The sequence below is a fragment of the Oncorhynchus nerka genome, linkage group LG4 (assembly GCF_034236695.1).
Source record: "Oncorhynchus nerka isolate Pitt River linkage group LG4, Oner_Uvic_2.0, whole genome shotgun sequence".
In the NCBI taxonomy this organism is placed as follows: Eukaryota; Metazoa; Chordata; class Actinopteri; order Salmoniformes; family Salmonidae; genus Oncorhynchus; species Oncorhynchus nerka.
In genome coordinates, this window is record NC_088399.1 from 12,115,835 (window position 1) to 12,141,582 (window position 25,748).

At 43.7% G+C, this 25,748-nt stretch overlaps 2 protein-coding genes across 4 annotated transcripts; one reads left to right on the forward strand and one right to left on the reverse strand.

Moving 5' to 3' along the window:
• ankrd55 (ankyrin repeat domain 55) lies at positions 1-24,276 on the forward strand. The gene is made up of 11 exons (XM_029646743.2): positions 1-476; positions 6,237-6,356; positions 7,358-7,488; positions 14,073-14,182; positions 16,708-16,768; positions 17,129-17,257; positions 19,835-20,019; positions 20,538-20,705; positions 20,972-22,038; positions 22,555-22,656; positions 23,570-24,276. The coding sequence occupies exons 1-11, from the start codon at positions 437-439 to the stop codon at positions 23,854-23,856; spliced, it is 2,400 nt and encodes a 799-aa protein (XP_029502603.1). The 5' UTR covers positions 1-436; the 3' UTR covers positions 23,857-24,276.
• LOC135571368 (uncharacterized) lies at positions 9,620-13,014 on the reverse strand. 3 transcript variants are annotated; one of them, XM_065017225.1, is made up of 11 exons: positions 12,615-13,014; positions 12,251-12,321; positions 11,987-12,163; positions 11,835-11,896; positions 11,666-11,752; positions 11,537-11,578; positions 11,296-11,468; positions 11,181-11,216; positions 10,525-11,081; positions 10,132-10,243; positions 9,620-10,037 (listed from the first exon to the last, which is right to left on the reverse strand). In XM_065017225.1, exons 1-7 carry the CDS (start codon positions 12,770-12,772, stop codon positions 11,313-11,315), a joined length of 753 nt encoding a protein of 250 aa, XP_064873297.1. In that variant the 5' UTR covers positions 12,773-13,014; the 3' UTR covers positions 9,620-10,037; positions 10,132-10,243; positions 10,525-11,081; positions 11,181-11,216; positions 11,296-11,312. The 3 variants fall into 3 exon arrangements, with proteins under 3 accessions (XP_064873297.1, XP_064873296.1, XP_064873298.1); XM_065017224.1 differs by having other exon boundaries at positions 10,525-11,216; XM_065017226.1 differs by lacking the exon at positions 12,615-13,014 and having other exon boundaries at positions 10,525-11,216; positions 12,251-12,602.
• Positions 24,277-25,748: the final 1,472 nt, after the last annotated feature.

Below are 25,748 nucleotides of genomic sequence, written 5' to 3' on the forward strand. Positions count from 1 at the left end.
TTCATTCATGCTGTACATCTCTCTTCCTCCATCGCCTGGCTAAGGCAAGCTGCTGCTGTAGCCTCCACCTTACCTCCACTCTGCTCTGTGCTGTCTCTGACAATGGATGATTGATTTCTCCATCCCTCCCGTTTATCCCTCGCTCCTCAGTGGGGAAAAGAAACAAGAAACAGGGGGAACACAAGACTGTCTTGGGGGAATTATTCTCTCTCCTCTCTTCTTTCCTGGGATGGATGGATGAGGATTTATATTGGTCATGTAACCCTCTTCAAGGCAGTAGAAGACGTGAGAGAAGAGGGGGAAGAGGAGGAGGAGAAGTAGATGAGCAATGTCTTGGGCTACAGTGTGAGGGAGGTTTTCAACAGAGGCATATGTGCCTCTCTAGTCTCTCGTCTCAGTGTTGATTTTGGACAGATGATGATGTTTTAGTTTGACCATGGAGTTCAGCGCGTCATCTGTGTTTGACCAGCAGAAAGGTAAGCAAGCAGGTAACCAGTGTTGGATGTTACATATCACAATAAGGAAGAGGAACTGGAACAGGGGAGAGAGAGAGCGAGAGAGAGGGAGAGGGAGATGGGGAGCGATGTCGCTGCCTCTGTTGCCATGGAAATGCTGTGTTCTTTCTACCTGGTTTTGGCATCATGATGAGTAGATGCTGGGTTTATGGCTGTTGTGTGGGATGACTAGCTAACAAGATCTAGCGTGTAGGGATCTAGTGTGTAGGGATCTACTGTGAAGGGATCTAGTGTGAAGGGATCTAGTGTGTAGGGATCTAGTGTGAAGGGATCTAGTGTGCAGGGATCTAGTGTGAAGGGACATTATCCATAAAGCGTGGTCTTAAATGAAAAGGTTTTATACCTCTAAGTGGAGAACCCTTTTTTAACCCTCTAAGTGGATTCTACATTGAATATACCACGGTTTAGAGGAAATCTTGCAGCGAGAGGTACTGCAAACCCATTCACAATAACTAGGTACTGCAATCACATTCATAATAACTAGGTACTACAATCCCATTCATAATAACTAGGTACTGCATTGCCATTCACAATAACTAGGTACTGCATTGCCATTCACAATAACTAGGTACTGCAATCCCATTCCAAATAACTAGGTACTGCATTCCCATTCACAATAACTAGGTACTGCAATCCCATTCATAATAACTAGGTACTGCATTCCCATTCACAATAACTAGGTACTGCAATCCCATTCACAATAACTAGGTACTGCATTCCCATTCACAATAACTAGGTACTGCAATCCCATTCACAATAACTAGGTACTGCAATCCCATTCACAATAACTAGGTACTGCATTCCCATTCACAATAACTAGGTACTGCATTGCCATTCACAATAACTAGGTACTGCATTGCCATTCACAATAACTAGGTACTGCAATCCCATTCACAATAACTAGGTACTGCATTGCCATTCACAATAACTAGGTACTGCATTCCCATTCACAATAACTAGGTACTGCAATCCCATTCCAAATAACTAGGTACTGCATTGCCATTCACAATAACTAGGTACTGCAATCCCATTCACAATAACTAGGTACTGCATTCCCATTCACAATAACTAGGTACTGCATTGCCATTCACAATAACTAGGTACTGCAATCCCATTCACAATAACTAGGTACTGCATTCCCATTCACAATAACTAGGTACTGCAATCCCATTCACAATAACTAGGTACTGCAATCCCATTCACAATAACTAGGTACTGCATTCCCATTCACAATAACTAGGTACTGCATTGCCATTCACAATAACTAGGTACTGCAATCCCATTCACAATAACTAGGTACTGCATTGCCATTCACAATAACTAGGTACTGCATTCCCATTCACAATAACTAGGTACTGCAATCCCATTCACAATAACTAGGTACTGCATTGCCATTCACAATAACTAGGTACTTCATTGCCATTCACAATAACTAGGTACTGCATTGCTATTCACATTTACATTACATTTACATTTAAGTCATTTAGCAGACACTCTTATCCAGAGCGACTTACAAATTGGTGCGTTCACCTTAAGACATCCAGTGGAACAGCCACTTTACAATTCACAATAACTAGGTACTGCAATCCCATTCCAAATCCCATTCCAAATAACTAGGTACTGCATTCCCATTCACAATAACTAGGTACTGCATTGCCATTCACAATAACTAGGTACTGCATTGCCATTCACAATAACTAGGAACTGCATTGCCATTCACAATAACTAGGTACTGCATTGCCATTCACAATAACTAGGTACTGCATTCCCATTCACAATAACTAGGTACTGCATTCCCATTCACAATTTTTATTTTTTATTTTTTTATTTCACCTTTATTTAACCAGGTAGGCAAGTTGAGAACAAGTTCTCATTTACAATTGCGACGTGGCCAAGATAAAGCAAAGCAGTTCGACACATACAACGACACAGAGTTACACGCGGAGTAAAACAAACATACAATCAATAATACAGTATAAACAAGTCTATATACGATGTGAGCAAATGAGGTGAGATAAGGGAGGTAAAGGCAAAAAAAAAGGCCATGGTGGCAAAGTAAATACAATATAGCAAGTAAAACACTGGAATGGTAGATTTGAAGTGGAAGAATGTGCAAAGTAGAGATAAAAATAATGGGGTGCAAAGGAGCAAAATAAATAAATACAATAAATACAGTTGGGAAAGAGGTAGTTGTTTGGGCTAAATTATAGGTGGGCTATGCACAGGTGCAGTAATCTGTGAGCTGCTCTGACAGCTGGTGCTTAAAGCTAGTGAGGGAGATAAGTGTTTCCAGTTTCAGAGATTTTTGTAGTTCGCTCCAGTCATTGGCAGCAGAGAACTGGAAGGAGAGGTGGCCAAAGAAAGAATTGGTTTTGGGGGTGACCAGAGAGATATACCTGCTGGAGCGCGTGCTACAGGTGGGTGATGCTATGGTGACCAGCGAGCTGAGATAAGGGGGGACTTTACCTAGCAGGATCTTGTAGATGACATGGAGCCGGTGGGTTTGGCGACGAGTATGAAGCGAGGGCCAGCCAATGAGAGAGTAAAGGTCGCAATGGTGGGTAGTATATGGGGCTTTGGTGACAAAACGGATGGCACTGTGATAGACTGCATCCAATTTGTTGAGTAGGGTATTGGAGGCTATTTTGTAAATGACATCGCCGAAGTCAAGGATTGGTAGTATGGTCAGTTCTACAAGGGTATGTTTCGCAACATGAGTGAAGGATGCTTTGTTGCGAAATAGGAAGCCAATTCTAGATTTAACTTTGGATTGGAGATGTTTGATGTGGGTCTGGAAGGAGAGTTTACAGTCTAACCAGACACCTAGGTATTTGTAGTTGTCCAAGTATTCTAAGTCAGAGCCGTCCAGAGTAGTGATGTTGGACAGGTGGGCAGGTGCAGGCAGCGATCGGTTGAAGAGCATGCATTTAGTTTTACTTGTATTTAAGAGCAATTGGAGGCCACGGAAGGAGAGTTGTATGGCATTGAAGCTTGCCTGGAGGGTTGTTAACAGTGTCCAAAGAACGGCCAGAAGTATACAGAATGGTGTCGTCTGCGTAGAGGTGGATCAGAGACTCACCAGCAGCAAGAGCGACATAATTGATGTATACAGAGAAGAGAGTCGGTCCAAGATAACTAACTAACAATGACTAGGACTGTGTTCCCATTCACAATAACTGTCCAGAGTCCTAGGAAGATTATCCAGCAAGAGCTCAATTTGATCTTCCTTGTTAGATATAGTAGATCTAGGGGAACCCTCATTTGTAGGCCATTCTACTCCTTATATTTCTATGAATCATATTTCTATGATTGGACTTCCAATTTGAAATGGACTAATGTCAATATGACACCCTTGGGCCAAGGAAAGAGTAGCACACATTGGCTGTGGAATCAGGAATGGTGTGGTTGTGGTGTGGTTGTGTTGTAGAAGTTGTGGTTGTGGTTGTGGCGTGGTTGTGTTGCGGAGGTTGTGGTGTGGTTGTGTTGCGGACATTGTGTTTATGGTATGGTTGTGTTGTGGAAGTTGTGGTGTGGTTGTGTTGCGGATGTTGTGGATGTTGTGGTTGTGTTGCGGATGTTGTGGTTGTGGTGTGGTTGTGTTGTAGAGGTTGTGATTGTGGTGTGGTTGTGTTGCGGAGTTTGTTGTTGTGTTGCGGACGTTGTGGTTATGGTATGGTTGTGTTGCGGAGGTTGTGGTAGTGGTGTGGTTGTGTTGTGTTGGGGATGTTGTGGTTGTGGTGTGGTTGCGTTGCGTTGCGTTGCGAAGGTTGTGGTGTTGTTGTGTTGCGGACGTTGTGGTTGTGGTGTGGTTGCGTTATAGAGGTTGTGGTTGAACTAATCAAACACATGGTTTCCTGTGTTTGATACCATTCCATTCACTCCATTCCAACCATTATTATGAGCCGTCCTCCCCTCCATGGTCCTGTGTTGTGGAGGTTGTGGTGGTGTTGTGGAGAGGTTGTGGTGGTGTTGTGGTTGTGTTATGGCGGTTGAGCCAGATTGTGTCATGTCAGTGGAACACCAAGACTGACTCTCACTTCAATGTAATGATTTGATGGATTGCATAATATATTCCCTCTTAATCAATCAATGAGAAAAGAATGGTTCCCTCAATATATTAACGGAGGGATGTCCTGCCACTCCAGGACCTTGAAATGCTTCTTACGAAGCCAATCCTTCGTTGCCCGGGCGGTGTGTTTGGGATCATGGTCATGCTGAAAGACCCAGCCACGTTTCATCTTCAATGCCCTTGCTGATGGAAGGAGGTTTTCACTCAAAATCTCACGATACATGGCCCCATTCATTCTTTCCTTTACACGGATCAGTCGTCCTGGTCCCTTTGCAGAAAAACAGCCCAAAGCATGATGTTTCCACCCCCATGCTTCACAGTAGGTATGGTGTTCTTTGGATGCAACTCAGCATTCTTTGTCCTCCAAACACGACGAGTTGGGTTTTACCAAAAAGTTCTATTTTGGTTTCATCTGACCATATGACATTCTCACAATCTTCTTTTGGATCATCCAAATGCTCTCTAGCAAACTTCAGACGGGCCTGGACATGTACTGGCTTAAGCAGGGGGACACGTCTTGCACTGCAGGATTTGAGTCCCTGGCGGCGTAGTGTGTTACTGATGGTAGGCTTTGTTACTTTGGTCCCAGCTCTCTGCAGGTCATTCACTAGGTCCCCCCGTGTGGTTCTGGGATTTTTGCTCACCGTTCTTGTGATCATTTTGACCCCACGGGGTGAGATCTTGCGTGGAACACCAGATCGAGGGAGATTATCAGTGGTCTTGTATGTCTTCCATTTCCTAATAATTACTCCCACAGTTGATTTCTTCAAACCAAGCTGCTTACCCAGGTGCAATTCTACAATTTTGTTTCTGGTGTCCTTTGACAGCTCTTTGGTCTTGGCCATAGTGGAGTGTGACTGTTTGAGGTTGTGGACAGGTGTCTTTTATACTGATAACAAGTTCAAACAGGTGCCATTAATACAGGTAACGAGTGGAGGACAGAGGAGCCTCTTAAAGAAGAAGTTACAGGTCTGTGAGAGCCAGAAATCTTGCTTGTTTGTAGGTGACCAAATACTTATTTTCCACCATAATTTGCAAATAAATTCATTTTAAAAAAAAAATTTCTCATTTTGTCTGTCATAGTTGAAGTGTACCTATGATGAAAATTATAGGTCTCTCTCATCTTTTTAAGTGGGAGAACTTGCACAATTGGTGGCTGACTAAATACTTTTTTGCCCCACTGTATATGTACTGTATAACCACATTGATATATATAACCACATTGATACATTTACTGTATAACCACATTTATATATATATAACCACATTGATATATGTACTGTATAACCACATTGATATGTATAACCACATTGATATATTTACTGTATAACCAAATTGATATATGTACTGTATAACCACATTGATATATTTACTGTATAACCACATTGATATATATATAACCACATTGATATATGTACTGTATAATCACATTGATATATTTACTGTATAACCACATTGATATATATATAACCACATTGATATATTTACTGTATAACCACATTGATATATATATAACCACATTGATATATGTACTGTATAACCAAATTGATATATGTACTGTATAACCACATTGATATATTTACTGTATAACCACATTGATATATATATATATATGTATAACCACATTGTATTTGTATCCTTGGCTCCTATAGATTCTGCTGAAGAAGTGGATCTGAACGTCGTTTACCAAGCAGCCGCCAATGGGGATGTCAACACATTAACAGCAACCATACGGGAGGATCCCTCCATTTTGGAGTACTGCGATGGTGAAGGTATGAACTGCTAGGGTTGGAAAACTCGGGTAACCAAAATCCCTGCTTTTCCAGAAATCACGGTTGGAAGATTCCTGGAATCAAGGTGGAATAAGCAGGATATCTGTGAATCCTCCAACCTCCATGTGGAAAAAGTTGTATGAAGTGCTTATGAAGCCTGTATGTATTGTAGTACTTATGAAGCCTGTATGTAGTGCTTATGAAGCCTGTGTGTACTGTAGTACTTATGAAGCCTGTATGTACTGTAGTACTTATGAAACCTGTATGTAGTGCTTATGAAGCCTGTATGTACTGTAGTACTTATGAAGTCTGTATGTAGTGCTTATGAAGCCTGTATGTACTGTAGTACTTATGAAGCCTATATGTAGTGCTTATGAAGCCTGTGTGTACTGTAGTACTTCTGAAGCCTGTATGTACTGTAGTACTTATGAAGCCTGTATGTACTATAGTACTTATGAAGCCTGTATGTAGTGCTTATGAAGCCTGTATGTAGTGCTTATGAAGCCTGTATGTACTGTAGTACTTATGAAGCCTGTATGCACATTAGTACTTATGAAGCCTGTATGTAGTGCTTATGAAGCCTGTATGTACCGTAGTACTTATGAAGCCTGTATGTAGTGCTTATGAAGCCTGTATGTAGTGCTTATGACGCTTGTATGTAGTGCTTATGAAGCCTTTATATACGTTACTGTATATTAGTTGTATTAGTTCACTTGGCTTAAGTATGTCAAAGTGTACTAGTGACAAGCTCCCAACGTCCCACTGATCATCTGTCATGCAGTAGGATGCTGACAGCTGATCTTATTAACTAAAGAAAAAGACATTGCTTCAAATGAAACAGATATCTCTCAGTCATCAGAATCAGAACTGTCTTCTTGATGTACAGTACAGCATGGCTACAGAGCCTTGTTCTGGGATCATGGTTTCAGGACAGGAGGCAAGGAGAGGAAGTTACACCTATATGTTTAATGTGCCATCCATCCCATGTTCTCTGGCTGTAGGCTCCACCCCTTTGATGCATGCGGTGTCGGGGAGGCAGGTGGACACGGTGAAACTCCTGCTGAAGATGGGTACCTCCATCAATACCCAGGATGCCTGTGGAAGGACTTCGCTCTCCCTAGCGACATATCTGGTACCGAACAATATACAACACACAACACAACACACAACACACAACACAACACACAACACAACACACAACACACAACACAACACAACACACAACACAACACACAACACAACACACAACACAACACAACACACAACACAACACACAACACAACACACAACACACAACACAACACACAACACAACACAACACACAACACACAACACAACACAACACACAACACAACACACAACACAACACAACACACAACACAACACACAACACAACACACAACACACAACACAACACACAACACAACACAACACACAACACACAACACAACACAACACACACACACAACACAACACACAACACAACACAAAACACACAACACAAACACAACACACAACACAACACACAACACAACACACAAGACAACACAACACACAACACACAACACACAACACAACACACAACACAACACACCACACCACACAACACACAACACAACACACAACACAACACACAACACACAACACAACACACAACACAACACAACACAACACACAACACAACACAACACACACAACACAACACACAACACAACACACAACACAACACAACACAACACACAACACACACAACACAACACACAACACAACACACAACACAACACACAACACACAACACAACACAACACACAACACAACACACAACACAACACAACACAACACACAACACACAACACAACACAACACACAACACAACACACAACACAACACAAACACACAACACAACACAACACACAACACACAACACACAACACAACACAACACAACACACAACACCACACCACACAACACACAACACACAACACAACACACAACACAACACACAACACAACACAACACACAACACACAACACAACACACAACACAACACACAACACACAACACAACACACAACACAACACAACACACAACACAACACACAACACACAACACACAACACAACACACAACACAACACAACACACACCACAACACACAACACAACACACAACACAACACACAACACCTGGGGCCTGTTGCACAAAACTAGGATAAGGGATTAAGCCAGGATATCTTGGTGATCCTGGCTCAATTGATCCGTAATCCGGTTGCACTAAAGATGGATAGGGGGCAGGAGGATATGTTATGGTATAAATTACCATGGAGATTTATTCTGTGGAGCTAGCCTGCTCCAGACCAGGCTAAATTCCAGGATCTATTTAATCTCATCCCTAATGTCAGTCAGCAGTCACCACAAATGGAAACCAATAGTTATTTCACTGCTCACTATACATTGTTATCACATATAACTAGACCCACTGTTATTATTTAAACGTTTGTGATCATTAATTTCAATGATTTTGGATAAAAAATGATTTTTAGATGATGTTGCTATCATTAGATAATTTACAGTTTCCCATAGACTATAAGGCTATATATAAAATGATAGAATATTAGGGCCACAGAGGGGAAAAAACACAAGTCATAATATTGTAACCAGTTGTTTTAAAGGAGGACAGTTGTTAAAATGACAGATGTGGGGCATTTCGTGAAATTGTACTTCAGTATGGTTTCATAAACAAAGACATGCTGATGTGCCAGAATATTAAGTATCACATTGTCATAAGTATCAAAACTGTAAAAACAATATGTAGCTTTTCTGCAGAAAGAACCAGCCTCATAAATTTATGACTTTATCCTTTTTCTTCAGTGTGGCCCTAGTACTCTGTCATATAAACAAATACACATTCCATATGAATATAAAAACACAATGTGTAACATTATGTTCCTTTATTGAATAAGGACAAAACAAAGCAGGTAAACCATCAGCTCCTTTCGAAACTGAAGTCACAGTGACTCTACAAGATGGAAAGCACAGAATCCAAGCATATTATACAAAATGATACATACACATTCAAAGGTCTGTATATAACACACCCTGCATGTCTGCACACTAAAATAAATGCAGGACAAATCCATACACATCAACTGAACAGACAAATGAATGGATGCAGTAGCCTCCCTGCAGCCTTGTATTACACACAGTATACCGCACAAACATCATAAGAGGCCAAATTCGTCAAAAACGAACCCAAAAAACCCAAATTCCTCTGCCACCGCAGGACATATTTAACCAAAATTGAAAGCACACATACTAACTAAAATAATTCAACACATATTGGTCCCTCAGCAGCCGACCACTGTCGTCATCAGGGAAGATTGCCGGATTGTCCCAGTCCATGGCTGGTGGCACTCTGGGGGCCTCTCCTTCCTCAGGCAGGCCACATTGTGGAGGACAGCACAAGCCACAGTAATATCACATGCCCTAACAGGGCTGACCCTTAATTTGTGAAGGCAGTGAAAGCGTGCCTTCAGGAGGCCAAAGGTCATTTCAACTCTGGCCCTGGTCCTGGCATGGGCATGGTTGTAGGCCTGCTGTGCTTCCTGGGGGTCTGTGAAAGGTGTCAGGAGAAAAGGCTGGCAGCCATACCCCTGTCTCCCAGCAACACACCAGAGAATTCACCTGTCAACACAAAATCTCATCATTACTACCTCATAAACACAGTGATATTCTTGACACAGCCATGATGGTTATAAATAGGGGTTGTGTGGCTTACCTTGTGATAGGCACTGAGAGATTTCAGAGGCCCGAAAGATTCTGGAGTCATGGACTGAGCCAGGCCATTTTGCCACAACATTGCTGATCACACAGTCAGCATTGCAGACCATCTGAAATCATAAGATGAGGAATATTACACCAATCAATGCACATCACTGGCAATGCAGAGTGTTCGTCAATGGACAATATCAAAAAGTTATGTTCACCTGAACATTAATGCTGTGAAAGGATTTCCTATTCACAAAATCGGCCTCATGGGCACCTGAGGGGGCTTTTATCCTTATGTGTGTGCAGTCCACTGCACCAATGACATTGGGGAAACCTGTCACACAAAGTAATGAGTATCCTACTATGTGTTAACAGTTGTCCTGTAATTTGTAGATCCTCTTACCTGCAATCCTATAGAACTCCTCTTTGATGTCACAGAGTCTTCTGTGGCCAGGGAAGGAGATGAAGACATCTGCTAATGCTTTGATAGCCAGACACACACTCCTTATTGTGCGGCAAATTGTGGCCTTGTTCAGCTGTTCTGCATCCCCCACTGAGTACAGGAAGGCTCCACTAGCAAAAAAGCGCAAGGCCACACAAACCATTTGCTCCACACTCAGTGCATGGCTCCGTGCAGTGCGGTGCTTAATCCTGGGACCCAGTAGTCTGCATAGATACCTGATGCCATCTGCAGAAAACCTGTATCTTTCATATAGATGGTCATCAGGGAAGGCCTGTGGGTCCAACCGGTCCATGAAGACCCTTTCTCACCTGAAGGCTCTCCTCAGCACAAGTGCTTCTTCATCCACCACATCTCGCACGAATGGGCATGCCATTGTCAGAGCAGAAAGGAACACACAATTTTGGGCCTTCATATAGGCTAGTGGCCACACCTGGTGCTGGGGGGGGGTGGGCAAAAGAGGGCGATGCCTTATAACGATGACTTGGTTGTACTGATTGCTGGGAAAATAAAAAAAAAACTTAGAAAGATGCCACCGTCCTGTGTGCTCACAATAAGAGCTCATATGTCATGGCTCACTTGACTTTACGAGAATATACCTAATTTTTATTTTGAGCTGTGTCATCTTCTTGGAGCTGGGGGAGGAAAGAAAAATAATGATTAATACATTTGTGTTACAGTTAGCATACAGTGTACATTGAAGGCATATCTCACCTCCCTCTCAAGTTTTTTTATTTCAAGGTCCAGTTTCCTAATTGTCCTCTTTTTATTTCGGACTCCAGTGCAAGATTTTCCATCTTTTTCTTCTTGTACTGAATGTCTATGTCTGCCAGTTCTATTTGGCGCCGGAGGTGGTTGCCATACAACTTTCTGATAGCTTGTGAGCTCTGTGAACACAATACAATTAGCGCAGCTGGAATTTGGCAGGATGTGGTGTCCTTTTATTAATACGCACTATGTTGCCAGGCTGGTTTTCCCACTGTATAGCATCTGGGTCCTGTAAAAGAAATTAGATTTTTTGATTTTGATGAGGACTCCTCACCATTGTAGAGTAAATAGTACTTTCACAGTCTTAACATGATACCTCATGCCTTCTGGAATCCAGAGAGATGGTCTCCTCCTCATCATCGTCTCCATCATGTGCTGTTGCAGCTGCACTGGGGCCTTCACCCTATCACATTTAATCGGATTCATATTGAAGCTAGTAGACAAGACATGCCAGGCCTACAGTATGCCTTTGATGGAGTACTCACTGGATCAGCATCGTCTGGTGCTTGTGCTGGTGGCTCTAACAGGAACACAGTGCTGCCAGGCACTGCAAGGCAATAGGTAAACCAAAGTCAGACAGTCCAAATTGATTCAATATGAATGTGGTTGTATCCCATGTAGAGATGGAAGGACATACCTTGAATGAAGCGGGTGGCATCTTGGGAGGAACCTATGCTCGTCTCTTTCCCCCCAGGGATCCCCTCTAAGACGGGCCTGCCTTTATTTAGCTCCAAGGCCATGTCCTCTGCTGGGGTAAGGTCAGCCTTTGGTGACCCACCACACGTGCCTTGTCTGTGGGTATTCTTTTTCACTGCTAAAACAGTACAGACAATGTGTGAGCAGGCACCTTCTGGGTACAATATATGCTTGTGCTTTGTTAAATATTAGTCAGGGACCATACCATTCTGCAGAATGTTCTTGTATTTGATTTTGACCTGCTGCCATGTCCGTTTTGGCCCGTTCATGTTTAATCTACACACACACACACACACACACACACACACATTTAATGGAGTCACACTGCAAAAAATTACTTGGTATTTTTGTCTTGTTTTCAGTAAAAATATCAAAATTTATCATAGCTTTATACAGTGTGATGGAGTTACTTTACACAATTTCACTCATATCTGCAGTGCATTTCAATTAAAAATTTAACCGTTTCATAATTACAGTACAACTGCATTTTTGGAGATGTGAATTAAATATTTGAATTGTAATTGTGATGTTTCAGCGGAGCGGTGAGTGTGTAATTGTGCACTACTTACGCATTCAGGCGGTCTGCAATACTTTGCCACGCTTTTTCTCTTTGCTTTATCACTGTGGCGGTGTTGCCTTTCTTCTTAATTATATCTTTTACCTCCTCGTATGCCTCCATGAGGATTTGTGCTTCCGACGGGGAAAAGTACGCGGCTCTAGTTGCCATGGTAAATCAGTTCATCTGTGATCTGTGGCGGGGTCTATTTGAGTGAGCCGTGAGCGCGCACCTATCCAGGATTGGTTTCACCTGGCTTAATGAATCCGTGTCTGCTCATCCTGGCTTGGTCTTTGTGCAACCAATTAAGCCTGGACGCACATGTTTTGGCTTCATTGAGCTCAGCTGAGTCATTTATCCCGGATGTCTTAATTCTACTTTTGTGCAACAGGCCCCTGCTCGCACACTCGTTTTGTTTTGATCCCTATTTTTTGTTAAGTTTCTACAATTGTAAAGTTACATGTTTAATTATTATTATTATTATATAGATATAGCAAGTGTTTTATTTAATTCTGTGTCCAAAACTGATTATACTGACATTCCAATCTCATCTCCGGCCTCAAATACATATGGCCGTTCAGCACCTGACATATCGGTAGATAACTTTACATTGGGGCCCCATTTGAATGCTTTGAAAATGCCTCTTCTTTCCTCCGTCTGTCACGCCCTACCTTAGTTACTTTTTTATGTCTCTATTTTGGTTTGGTCGGGGCGTGAGTTGGGGTGGGCATTCTATGTTGGTTTGGTCGGGGCGTGAGTTGGGGTGGGCATTCTATTTTGTTTTGGTCGGGGCGTGAGTTGGGGTGGGCATTCTATTTTGTTTGTCTATGTTTTCTTTTGTATGTTTGGCCCGGTATGGTTCCCAATCAGAGGCAGCTGTCTATCGTTATCTCTGATTGAGAACTATACTTAGGTTGCCTTTTTCCCACCTGGTGTTTGTGGGTAGTTGCTTTCTGTTTTTGTGTCAGCACCAGACAGAACTGTTTCGGTTGTGCTCTTTGTTGTTTTGCATTTTAGTGTTCAGTTTCGAATAAACAATATGAACACGTACCACGCTGCACCTTGGTCCTCACCTTCTTCCACCAACGGCCGTTACACCATCAACAATCTAACATGACACAGTTGACTAGTGAAAGCAATCCAGTCACATCAGTGATTCATTACTTAAAAGGGAAGGATGTATTTTCAAGGTATTGGAAGCGGACCCTATGTTTCCCATCCTAATAGTCAGGAGTATGATTCATTTCCTATGAGGTTAGAGTCTAAACTGTACTGAACAACAACCATCCAAGTAGTTGACTGGAAGCTTTTACAGAGTGCATTGCAAAATTGTCAGAAACAATTGTTTTCTTTTTAAAACTAAATCCTTTGTGCATTGTCTTTGAGCGGCACTTTCAAAAAGCCACATATGTGTCTGTCATAAAAAACCAGTAGTGCCTTGATAACCTCCATTTTTTTTTTTTTTTTGAAGGGGTGGCTCGAAGGCTGCGTGTGTTTGCTGCGAAATGGAGCCAAGCAGAACATCCCCGATAAAAATGGTCGCCTGCCTCTTCACGCAGCTACCGCTGAGATCGACCTCAAGTGAGAGCGTTCGCAAATAATTCATTTAATACATGTTTAATATGTAGCTATTATACTGACTATAGAGTACAGATGTAGGATCTTAATTTAATCCAGTTTGTTAAAGCAGGAAAATGATCCTGCAGCAACAGGAAATGTGAATTATTATGTGGATTATAATCATGGACATTTTTTGTAGGGGTAGGTACATTTTTCGTGAGGGCAAATCAAGTCAGAAATGTTAAAGTGGAAATTACAAACTTCAGAATCCTTTTAAAAACTCAAATACACTACAAGTTTGTATTTCCTACTTTGCAGGAAAATTCTCAGCCACAAAAGATCTCAGATCAAATTAAGATCCTACATCTGTAGGCATTGAAAACAATGGTGTTAGAAGAAACCGTTGGAGAAATGAGTCATAGGCGTAATCACGGCATAAAAGATGCTGAACAACAAGTGAGTTAGCAAGCATCCAGTTCAGAAAGCCCACCTCTGTAAAATTACCCACAGATGGTATCAATAAGCACTCAGTCTCCATGTTACACTGAACATGTTGTATACATAAAAGAAGGCTAATGGCTCAGTGACTGCTGCAAGTTAAGTAGCTTATTTACTGGAACAGGAAAGCCTGGTTTACCAGGGTGTGTGTATGTATGTGCAGTCCCCATAGCGACCACAGACCTTTGCTTGATATGCTAAGGCAGCAGCAGCTGCTCCAGTGGTCTCTCTCTCTCTCCCTCCCTCCCTCTCTCGCTCTCTTTCTCTCACCCCTCCCCCACTCTCACTTTCTCTCCCTCCCTCTCTCTCTCTCTCTCTCTCCCTCCCTTATCTCGCTCACTCTCTCTGAATGTGGGAAGACAGGGTCTGTCGATTTGGATCCAGCAGCCCAGTGCTGCATCTGGTCGACAACAACAACAGAGGCACTTTCTCTCATCCTGCTTCCTTTCTCTCCCAAGCCATCTGGCAAAGCTATTAGCTGCCGGACTTGATAACAGCAGAGGCGTAGCTTAGTAACTTACCCTCAACTCCACAGCCGAGACTGAACAACAAAATATAAGTCTGTAGCATTTGGACACTCCTATTAGTACCATGTTTGCAATCCCTCCATGTGAGCCAGTTAGTGCAGAATAACAGCATGTTTTAGGGGATCAGTTAGTGCAGAATAACAGCATGTTTTAGGGGATCAGTTAGTGCAGAATAACAGCATGTTTTAGGGGATCAGTTAGTGCAGAATAACAGCATGTTTTAGGGGATCAGTTAGTGCAGAATAACAGCATGTTTTAGGGGATCAGTTAGTGCAGAATAACAGCATGTTTTAGGGGATCAGTTAGTGCAGAATAACAGCATGTTTTAGGGGATCAGTTAGTGCAGAATAACAGCATGTTTCAGGGGATCAGTTAGTGCAGAATAACAGCATGTTTTAGGGGATCAGTTAGTGCAGAATAACAGCATGTTTTAGGGGATCAGTTAGTGCAGAATAACAGCATGTTTTAGGGGATCAGTTAGTGCAGAATAACAGCATGTTTTAGGGGATCAGTTAGTGCAGAATAACAGCATGTTTTAGGGGATCAGTTAGTGCAGAATAACAGCATGTTTTAGGGGATCAGTTAGTGCAGAATAACAGCATGTTTCAGGGGATCAGTTAGTGCAGAATAACAGCATGTTTTAGGGGATCAGTTAGTGCAGAATAACATCATGTTTTAGGGGATCAGTTAGTGCAGAATAACAGCATGTTTTAGGGGATCAGTTAGCAGACTAACAGCATGTTTTAGGGGATCAGTTAGTGCAGAATAACAGCATGTTTCAGGGGATCAGTTAGTGCAGAATAACAGCATGTTTTAGGGGATCAGTTAGTGCAGAATAACAGCATGTTTTAGGGGATCAGTTAGTGCAGAATAACAGCATGTTTCAGGGGATCAGTTAGTGCAGAATAACAGCATGTTTTAGGGGATCAGTTAGTGCAGAATAACAGCATGTTTTAGGGGATCAGTTAGTGCAGAATAACAGCATGTTTTAGGGGATGTTTTAACAGCATGGGGATCAGTTAGTGCAGAATAACAGCATGTTTCAGGGGATCAGTTAGTGCAGAATAACAGCATGTTTTAGGGGATCAGGCAGAATAACAGCATGTTTTAGGGGATCAGTTAGTGCAGAATAACAGCATGTTTTAGGGGATCAGTTAGTGCAGAATAACAGCATGTTTTAGGGGATCAGTTAGTGCAGAATAACAGCATGTTTTAGGGGATCAGTTAGTGCAGAATAACAGCATGTTTTAGGGGATCAGTTAGTGCAGAATAACAGCATGTTTTAGGGGATCAGTTAGTGCAGACTAACAGCATGTTTCAGAGGATCCGTTTGAATGCGAGGCGCAGAATCGATATTCTTGATCACATAATGAATAGTTATTTGGGTTGGTTGCTATGGTGATGTGTAGATCTGTGAATCTGTGCAGTCCGACTGCAATGTAGTCAATATCAAACCTGCACCATTATTCTTGATACACGTTGTGCAGGTTTTGGCAACACAAACTTTGATTTGATTTGCAGACTCATGGCAGTCCTGCTGCAGCAATCGACTGCGTGTGAAATCAACCACCAAGACAACGAGGTATGAAAACTGAACAGTGATACCATAGTAACCTGGGAATACACAGTACCGGCATGGGACAGGATGGCGAATAAAAAGAGCCTCTCCCTGATGTAATGGCAGTCTACTAGCTCTGAGAGGGAAAGCATGACGAATGACCTAAATATGGAGAATGAATTACCATCTACACATTTATGTACCACAAGTAGGGCCTTGAGTTTTTCTGACCACCTGACAAGGTAAAGGCCCAGGCCCTAGTTTTAAGTTGATGTGTTCAGGTAAAACCAATAAGGAGTGATAAACTAAGATGATGTTACATTCAGTGTTCTGGAAAGCTATGTCTAGTTTGCATTGTGACCAATTCTCATTGGTTCTCTGTAGGGCATGACTGCTCTTCATTGGGCATCTTTCCACAACCGTCCTGAGCATGTGCAGGCTCTCCTGCAGAAAGGGGCGGATCCTACACTGGTGGACAAGGACTTCAAGACAGCCCTACATTGGGCAGTGCAGGTAGGAGACAGCCCTCCATTGGGCAGTGCAGGTAGGAGACAGCCCTCCATTGGGCAGTGCAGGTAGAAAACAGCCCTCCATTGGGCAGTGCAGGTAGGAGACAGCCCTCCATTGGGCAGTGCAGGTAGGAGACAGACCTCCATTGGGCAGTGCAGGTAGGAAACCGCCCTCCATTGGGCAGTGCAGGTAGGAGACAGCCCTCCATTGGGCAGTGCAGGTAGGAGACAGCCCTCCATTGGGCAGTGCAGGTAGGAGACAGCCCTCCATTGGGCAGTGCAGGTAGGAGACAGCCCTCCATTGGGCAGTGCTGGTAGAAAAACAGCCCTCCATTGGGCAGTGCAGGTAGGAGCCAGCCCTCCATTGGGCAGTGCAGGTAGGAGACAGCCCTCCATTGGGCAGTGCAGGTAGGAGACAGCCCTCCATTGGGCAGTGCAGGTAGGAGACAGCCCTCCATTGGGCAGTGCAGGTAGGAGACAGACCTCCATTGGGCAGTGCAGGTAGGAGACAGCCCTCCATTGGGCAGTGCAGGTAGAAAACAGCCCTCCATTGGGCAGTGCAGGTAGGAGACAGACCTCCATTGGGCAGTGCAGGTAGGAGACAGCCCTCCATTGGGCAGTGCAGGTAGAAAACAGCCCTCCATTGGGCAGTGCAGGTAGGAGACAGCCCTCCATTGGGCAGTGCAGGTAGGAGACAGCCCTCCATTGGGCAGTGCAGGTAGGAGACAGCCCTCCATTGGGCAGTGCAGGTAGGAGACAGCACTCCATTGGGCAGTGCAGGTAGGAGACAGCCCTCCATTGGGCAGTGCAGGTAGGAGACAGCCCTCCATTGGGCAGTGCAGGTAGGAGACAGCCCTCCATTGGGCAGTGCAGGTAGGAGACAGCCCTCCATTGGGCAGTGCAGGTAGGAGACAGCCCTCCATTGGGCAGTGCAGAAAGGGGAAAACTTACTGCCACTGTGGGATTTGAACAAGGCCTTTAAGGGGCCAGATTCCCGGACACAGATTAAGCCTTATTTCAATGGAGATTGTCATTTGAGCATGCCTTACTAGCTGTAAATTGCTCTAGAAAAGGGTGTCTGCTAAATGTAGTATGTAGAATGTTACAGACGCACAAAAATCATACGCAAGCATTTTTTTACGGGGGGTATGATATTTATGGCTCTGTAACTTTCTCACTCATCATTATTCAAGATTCATTCAGGACTATCCATAATCATGGTAGCATCCACAATAATGTAGAAGTGTTAAGTAACATTCTATTCTTAATTACAAAATAATCTGAAACACAACCAAAACAAACAGCAAATGCATCCAACGAGTTTGTAGAGTCCCAAGCTTGATGTAATTATTGTGTGTTAGGAATATGGAACCAAATACTACATTTTTTACTATTTTAATACACATACAAGTGAATTTGTCCCAATACTTAGTCCCCTAAAACAAAAAGTGCTGTAATTTCTAAACAGTTCACTCGATGTGGATGAAAATACCCTCAAATTAAAGCTGACAGTGTGCACTTTAACCTCGTAGTCATGGTATCATTTCAAAATGACACACAGAAGGTGTCACTGTCCTAATACTTTTGCTGGTCACTGTATTCATTTATTTGTTGACCCGTTTTAGTTTTGTTACTGTCTGTTAATTATTTCTGGCTTCATTCGAGGTTTGCAATAATCCGCCATATATGAAACCACATTGGCTGAAAGCTTTTACACAACATATTGTAGTTCTAAAGCTTCTACACGAGAAGATTTGAAAGCTTGCGTGTACATGTGCATTACATACATTGAAGATAAATCCACTCCTAGACTCACACATCTGAGCAACCATGCAGTGATCATGCATTAGTTCTGTTTTATGTCATTTGTTTCCCATTGAGGATACCAGTGCCGCCACCTGGCCAATATTGTGACATGTGAATCCCAAAATAGTCTGAAATGAAGAAGTCTGTCTGGTGGGACAGAACACTGCAACATATTCTATTATGTGGTCAGAGTTGTCTTAGTCAGCTTTGTCAATTTGCCACATATTTAGGTTGTTAATGTCACTGCAATCATTCATAGCAGTGATGGTCAGAGGCTGTATGTATCAAGTCTCTCAAAGTTGAAGTGCTGATCTAGGATGAGTTTTGACTTTTTGATCACAATGAATAAGATTAAATGGACTGCGGGGACCTATTCCTCAGTCAGCACACATCTACTGTAACTTCCCCTGCACTGTTGCATTAACAAAACCAATACATATCTTCATTACACACATAAGTAATTTGATTTTTTGTTCTGAGTGTAAATCAGGCCTTTGTATGAAACAGAGGTGGTTCAGTGAACCATGCTTGCGTTGATGAGTAACCTTGCCTGAGACCTGAAGACTTGCCTTAGCTCCCTGCAGCTAACACAGTCGTACTCAATGGATTTAAAACCCTGCTGTTCTAATCATTATTCTCTCTCTCTGTCTCTCTGTCTCTCTGTCTCTCTGTCTGTCTGTCTGTCTGTCTGTCTGTCTGTCTGTCTGTCTGTCTGTCTGTCTCTCTCTCTCTCTCTCTGTCTCTCTCTTTGTCTCTCTCTCTCTCTCTCTGGCAGAGTGGCAGCAGATTCATGTGTTCTCTCATCCTGGAGCACAGCCTTGGCTCCTCGGTCATCAACTACGATGACGAAAACGGCAAGACCTGCGTGCACATCGCTGCTGCCGCTGGATACAGCGCCATCCTCTATGAGTTGGCGCGCTTTGCCGAGACTAACCTGCAGGCCCTGGATGTGGACGAACGGTAAACAAAAATGGCAGCACATTGTTTTCTTTGAAATTGCATGCCACCAGTCTATGTTTCCCGTCTCTGTTTGTCAAACAAAAAAACATTGATTGTAAAGTTAAACAAATCATAAATCTCCATACACAAGGACTACTTTTAACAATTTCCACTGAACATTTTGCAAAAATGCATTTACTTGAAGAACAGTGCAAGATGCAAAATTTGGTTTGTGCTGTTTGTGCTGTCATTCTGTTACCGTGGAATTTCCCATTATTGGTTGGTAAATTCATTGACTTATCATGAATAACTTCACCGTGGAATTTCCCATTATTGGTTGGTAAATTCATTGACTTATCATGAATAACTTCACCGTGGAATTTCCCATTACTGGTTGGTAAATTCATTGACTTATCATGAATAACTTCACCGTGGAATTTCCCATTACTGGTTGGTAAATTCATTGACTTATCATGAATAACTTCACTATTCACGATAGGCTGATCCAGTGGATAGAATAAGATCTGTTCATCCTCCAGGACCCCTCTTCATTGGGCGGCAGCAGCGGGGAAAGAGGACTGTGTCCAGGCCTTACTGCAACTAGGGGTGGAGACAGGGCCCAGGGACATCAACGAGAACACACCGCTCACATATGCAATGTACTGTGGCCACACTGCCTGCATCAAGCTCCTCTCAGCTGACAACAGGTTGAATAACGCTGCATTGTGTGTGTGTGTGTGTGTGTGTGTGTGTGTGTGTGTGTGTGTGTGTGTGTGTGTGTGTGTGTGTGTGTGTGTAGTTTCCATTAATTACAAGTGGAAAGGCCATGCAATAATTCTGTGTGCAGTCGGACATGTCGATTATTTGCAGATTAGTAAAGCCAACAATCTCTTGGAAAAGAAAATGCCTGCCATCCATTTTAAACCAGAGTTGTGAATAAGACTTCATGGTCTCATTGATTGATTGCCTACAGATCCAATTCAGCCAGAAAGCTGCCTTCCCAGAGCAGTGATCCATCCCAGCTACCTTCCCAGGGCAGTGTTCCATCCCAGCTGCCTTCCCAGGGCAGTGATCCATCCCAGCTGCCTTCCCAGGGGAGTGACCCATCCCAGCTGCCTTCCCAGGGGAGTGACCCATCCCAGCTACCTTCCCAGGGCAGTGATCCATCCCAGCTGCCTTCCCAGGGGTGTGACCCAGCCCAGCTGTCTTCACAGGGGAGTGACCCATCCCAGCTGCCTTCCCAGGGGAGTGACCCATCCCAGCTACCTTCCCAGGGCAGTGATCCATCCCAGCTGCCTTCCCAGGGGTGTGATCCATCCCAGCTGCCTTCCCAGGGGAGTGACCCATCCCAGCTGTCTTCCCAGGGGAGTGATCCATCCCAGCTGCCTTCTCAGGGGAGTGACCCATCGCTGAAGAAGGAGGGCAAGTTCCGCATGCTCAACCAGATTTTCTCTTGCAAGAGGAAGGAGCACTACACCACCCGCCAGAGAGAGCTGGGCCGCGACGGACACCTGAGGGAGGAGACCTCAGAGGTGGATGACATCATCACCATGTTCGATTGTCTGGCTGACTCCTCTTCAGCCAAGGAGCTTGAAAACGAACGCTCCAAAGTCAGGAAACGGCCTTCGATCGAAGCAGCGCAGAAACTCAATCCACTCGACATCCGGACGGCGAAGGACTACAAGGGACTGCCTCCTATACGGACGCAAAGCCTTCCGCCCATCAATCTGGGCACGTCTTTGTTGGCCATCTCCCAGAGTGCTGTGGAGCAGAGTCAAGCCACGAGGCCGATGGTCAACCACTTTGCACACCGCTCTCAGAAAAGCAAGAGTGAGCATGACTTATTTGACAGCAGGCCGAAGGGACAAGCGTTGGTCAGTCATTCCTGGAAGACCGAGGCCAATCAGTCCATTTTGGCCCACAAATCCTGGATATCACCCCCACCAGAAAGGCTGTTGGACAAACTGTACCATGAGACTTATGGACCTACTGATGTCATCTGCCCACACCAAGCCCCATACATACAGAAGAACGAACAAGGTATTATTACTTGAGTCTTTCACAAGGTAGGATGGGTTGAGTTTTTCACAAGGTGGGATGAGTTAAGTATTTCACAAGGTAAGATGGGTCGAGTTTTTCACAAAAAGGAGAGGCTAACAGTCTCTGGTTTAGCAGAGGGGATGTGTGACTAACTGAAACATAAAAACTTGTGGTGCATTCTCATGAGTTATCAAGTGAGTCATCTCACTGTCCTTTCACCAGAGCTAAGCAGCAGTTAGCAAAAAAACCACATCCTGCTAAGATAATATACTGTAGATAGCTGCACTTGACTTCACTGTTCACACCCTGAGTCCGATTTGATTCAAAACCAGTAGCCCTAACCGTTTTTCTTGCCTAAAATAGCAAGGAAGTGACGCATGAGAAAACGTTTGAAGTTCTATGCAGTTGAGTTTTGATGATTCTTCTCAACAAGGGAACGTAACTTCTGCTTTACATCAACACAATGTATGCATCCAAGTGCATGCTAATAACATGATGTACTTCTCTTCACCACAGCTCCAAATACACACCTGCTAACTCTGGACAGGTTAAACATGAGGGAGACTGCACTAACACGGAACTGCTTGGCCCCCATTCGTGACCACTGTACCCACCGGTGTAAGTCCTTGTAGCCTTGAAAACTTCAGAGCTCTGAATGCACGCATGAATTCGATTCCTTTCTGTGCTAAAACTACAAAGCTTGATGTTATATTGTGTAAGGGAAACATCCTTGGGGATGTATTGTCATATCTTAGTACCACTGTCAGCATCGCAATCTATACAACATGTTCCACTACAATTTCAGTATAGCCAGCCTAGTGCTACTAGAAGTTACACATAGCTTTTGTGACACTCTCAGTCAAGTCTTGAGGCAGTATTTTATTTTATTTTACCTTTATTTAACTAGGCAAGTCAGTTAAGAACAAATTCTTATTTTCAATGACGGCCTAGGAACAGTGGGTTAACTGCCTGTTCAGGGGCAGAACGATAGATTTGTACCTTGTCAGCTCAGGAGTTTGAACTTGCAACCTTCCGGTTACTAGTCCACCGCTCTAACCACTAGGCTACCCTGCCGCCCTGTTTCCCTCCAGAGTGGCAGAGTAACATTCAGTGCACAGGTAGGTGTGTCCAAATGTTGAGAGGTGGAGGTGCGTCCTCTTAATATAGATAGCAAATTGACGGGCCTCCCGGGTGGCGCAGTGGTTAAGGGCGCTGTACTGCAGCGTCAGCTGTGCCACCAGAGATTCTGGGTTCGCACCCAGGCTCTGTCGTAACCAGCCGCGACCGGGAGGTCCGTGGGGCGACGCACAATTGGCCTAGCGTCGCCCGGGTTAGGGAGGGTTTGGCCGGTAGGGATATCCTTGTCTCATTGCGCACCAGCGACTCCTGTGGCGGGCCGGGCACAGTACGCGCTAACCAAAAAAAAACACACAAAAAAAGCAAATTGAGGATGAGAAGATTATTCTAGGCCTTCTTGTAGAGATGATTGCCAACACATCACCAAACACTTTACAAGCTTTTCCCTCTGCAGTCTCCTTGCCACCAGACCAAGTCTCTAAAGGGGTGAGGAAGTCCAAGTCCCTGCCTCTCAACACCCTTTGTCGGGGACAAGGGGGTCTCCCGCCGCCAGTGATCTCCAAGTCCCAGAGGCCAGGGATCCCCCAAAGCCCGTCCGTGTGCTCCTTCCTGCCCATGCTGAATGGAGACCCTCTGAGGAGCGTGCAGGTGCTCCCTGCCATCCCATCCCAGAGGAAATACAGCCCCACTGTGGGCCAACCCAAAATGGACACCCTCAGTAAACTGGACAACAGAACCTAATGCAACCGCATAGCTCATTGGAGGCTTGGGGAGATATTTGTGGACCTGATTGGAAACTGGACTTGGCAGGGTTAGCTAACAGCAGGCTATTTTCTGTGGAATTTTGTCAGGTCTGAATGAAATTTGTCCCTAAGTGTAAAAAAAATAATTATAATTGTCCCTGAGTGTAAAAACTGACTAAACTCATCAAGAGGAACTCTACTGTATGCCACAGTAAATTGCTCAAGACTTTGCAAACATTTGTTAATAAACAGCATCCTATTTTTACACGTTTATACTGTACTTAGTGGTGGATATTCCACAATTCAAGGCATGCACTGTGTACTGTTTGATTTTCTTGCATTTTGAAATTGAGACTTTATGTTGAGGTTGTCATGTGACTGTTTCACTAAATGAATAAAATATATGACATTTTTGTTATTTTTGGCTTGCGTTAGGATATTTTTCAGTTGTGTGAAGGAGACGAGGCACATTTGCCTATGCATGATCAACTTATTGATCCATTCCTGATCATCATACAGGAAATGTCCACGATCCTCCACTATTACTGGTCTGACTGCACCTCTTTTAATATGTTTTTGGAAGGGGATGGAAGGGGATGGGGCAGGACTTGCATTTTTTTGTCAAAAGAAAATCAAGCATGTTCACGGTGGTAGTGTTGTGACATAGACTTACTACTGAGATCTGAAGACTCCCCCCAGGCTTATAGCCATAGGCTTTAGCTCAGTGGACTGCTACAATGTTGTTGTGGCAGGAGACCTGAGCACACAGTAGTTGGTCCCTGGTCACATTCATGGAGCTTTTAAGACAACTGGGTCCTCGGAGGTCAAATCATGACATCAGTGATCTTCAGGTCGGATAGTCAACATAAGTTCATTAAAACCTGTAGTATTATTCATGAATATGATTTGTATGTGTAGGATTCCTGCCAATGTAAAACATTTGTATGTATGCTGTTTTGTATGTGACTATTCCTCTTTGGTTTGTTGATGTTTGTCGTTTGTTAAGGGGAAAAAAAGGAAAAAGGTTTGAAACCACTTAATGTATTAAATATTCCATAGTATAGCTTCCTCTGTTCTCTGTTAGGATAGTAATTAAACAAAGCAACATAGAGTGCTTGTTGTGGAGCTTGTAGTGTCAGGTAGCCTACATACAGCCGCAGACAAACAAGTCAAGCTAGGCTCCGTGGGTGGTCATGTCCTGGGGTATAACTAAGCAATAAGGCCTAGTATATGGCCATATATCGCAAACCCCAGAGGTGCTTTACTGCTATTATAACCTGGTTACCAACCCAATTAGAGCAGCAAAAATAAATGTTTTGTCATACCCATGGTATACTGTCTGATATACCATGGCTTTCAGCCAATCAGCATTCAGGGCTCGAACCATCCAACCAATAATCCCAGATTGAACAATGAGCCACATATTTCACCTAATGTATAAGGGTGCATTCGTAAATTCACCCTAACTGTCTACTCCGATTTCACAGCGCTGAATAACTGATGAATTTACAAACGCCTGACACCCGTTGAATATGGCCGGTGTCAGTAACCTTGGCAAAAAAGCGTCATTAAATGTTTGCCAGCAGCACAGTTACAGTCACCAACGCTCTGGATAACATGAAAACAGCCTGCCCAGCTCTGCTAGGGTGAGTAAAATGGTAAGAGTGAAGTGTTCTCTCACTTGTGTCTGGAAGTAGCTAGCAAGCAAGCTAACTTTAGCCAGTTAACTTTCTTGACTGCAGTTGTGAGGTCCGAACGCTCGGATCAACCCCTCATCCAGAGCGTCCAGTGTGCGCTCTGAACCAGTCTCTCCGAACCGTCGCTCTGAACGCCAAACCTCTGAACCGTCGCTCTGAACGGTGCGAGGGCGAATCGCTCTGAACGGTGCGA

Bases quoted from the DNA above. Each gene is read 5' to 3' on its own strand.
- LOC135571368 (XM_065017225.1), bottom strand. From the start codon at position 12,772: ATGGCAACTAGAGCCGCGTACTTTTCCCCGTCGGAAGCACAAATCCTC. The intron at 12,164-12,250 runs GTATGGTCCCTG...GTACTGTTTTAG, and splicing joins CAAGAACATTCTGCAGAATG to CAGTGAAAAAGAATACCCAC. The intron at 11,897-11,986 runs GTATGTCCTTCC...ATTGCCTTGCAG, and splicing joins TGCCACCCGCTTCATTCAAG to TGCCTGGCAGCACTGTGTTC.
- ankrd55 (XM_029646743.2), top strand. From the start codon at position 437: ATGGAGTTCAGCGCGTCATCTGTGTTTGACCAGCAGAAAG. The intron at 20,706-20,971 runs GTTGAATAACGC...GATTGCCTACAG, and splicing joins CTCCTCTCAGCTGACAACAG to ATCCAATTCAGCCAGAAAGC. The intron at 22,657-23,569 runs GTAAGTCCTTGT...TTCCCTCTGCAG, and splicing joins TGACCACTGTACCCACCGGT to TCTCCTTGCCACCAGACCAA.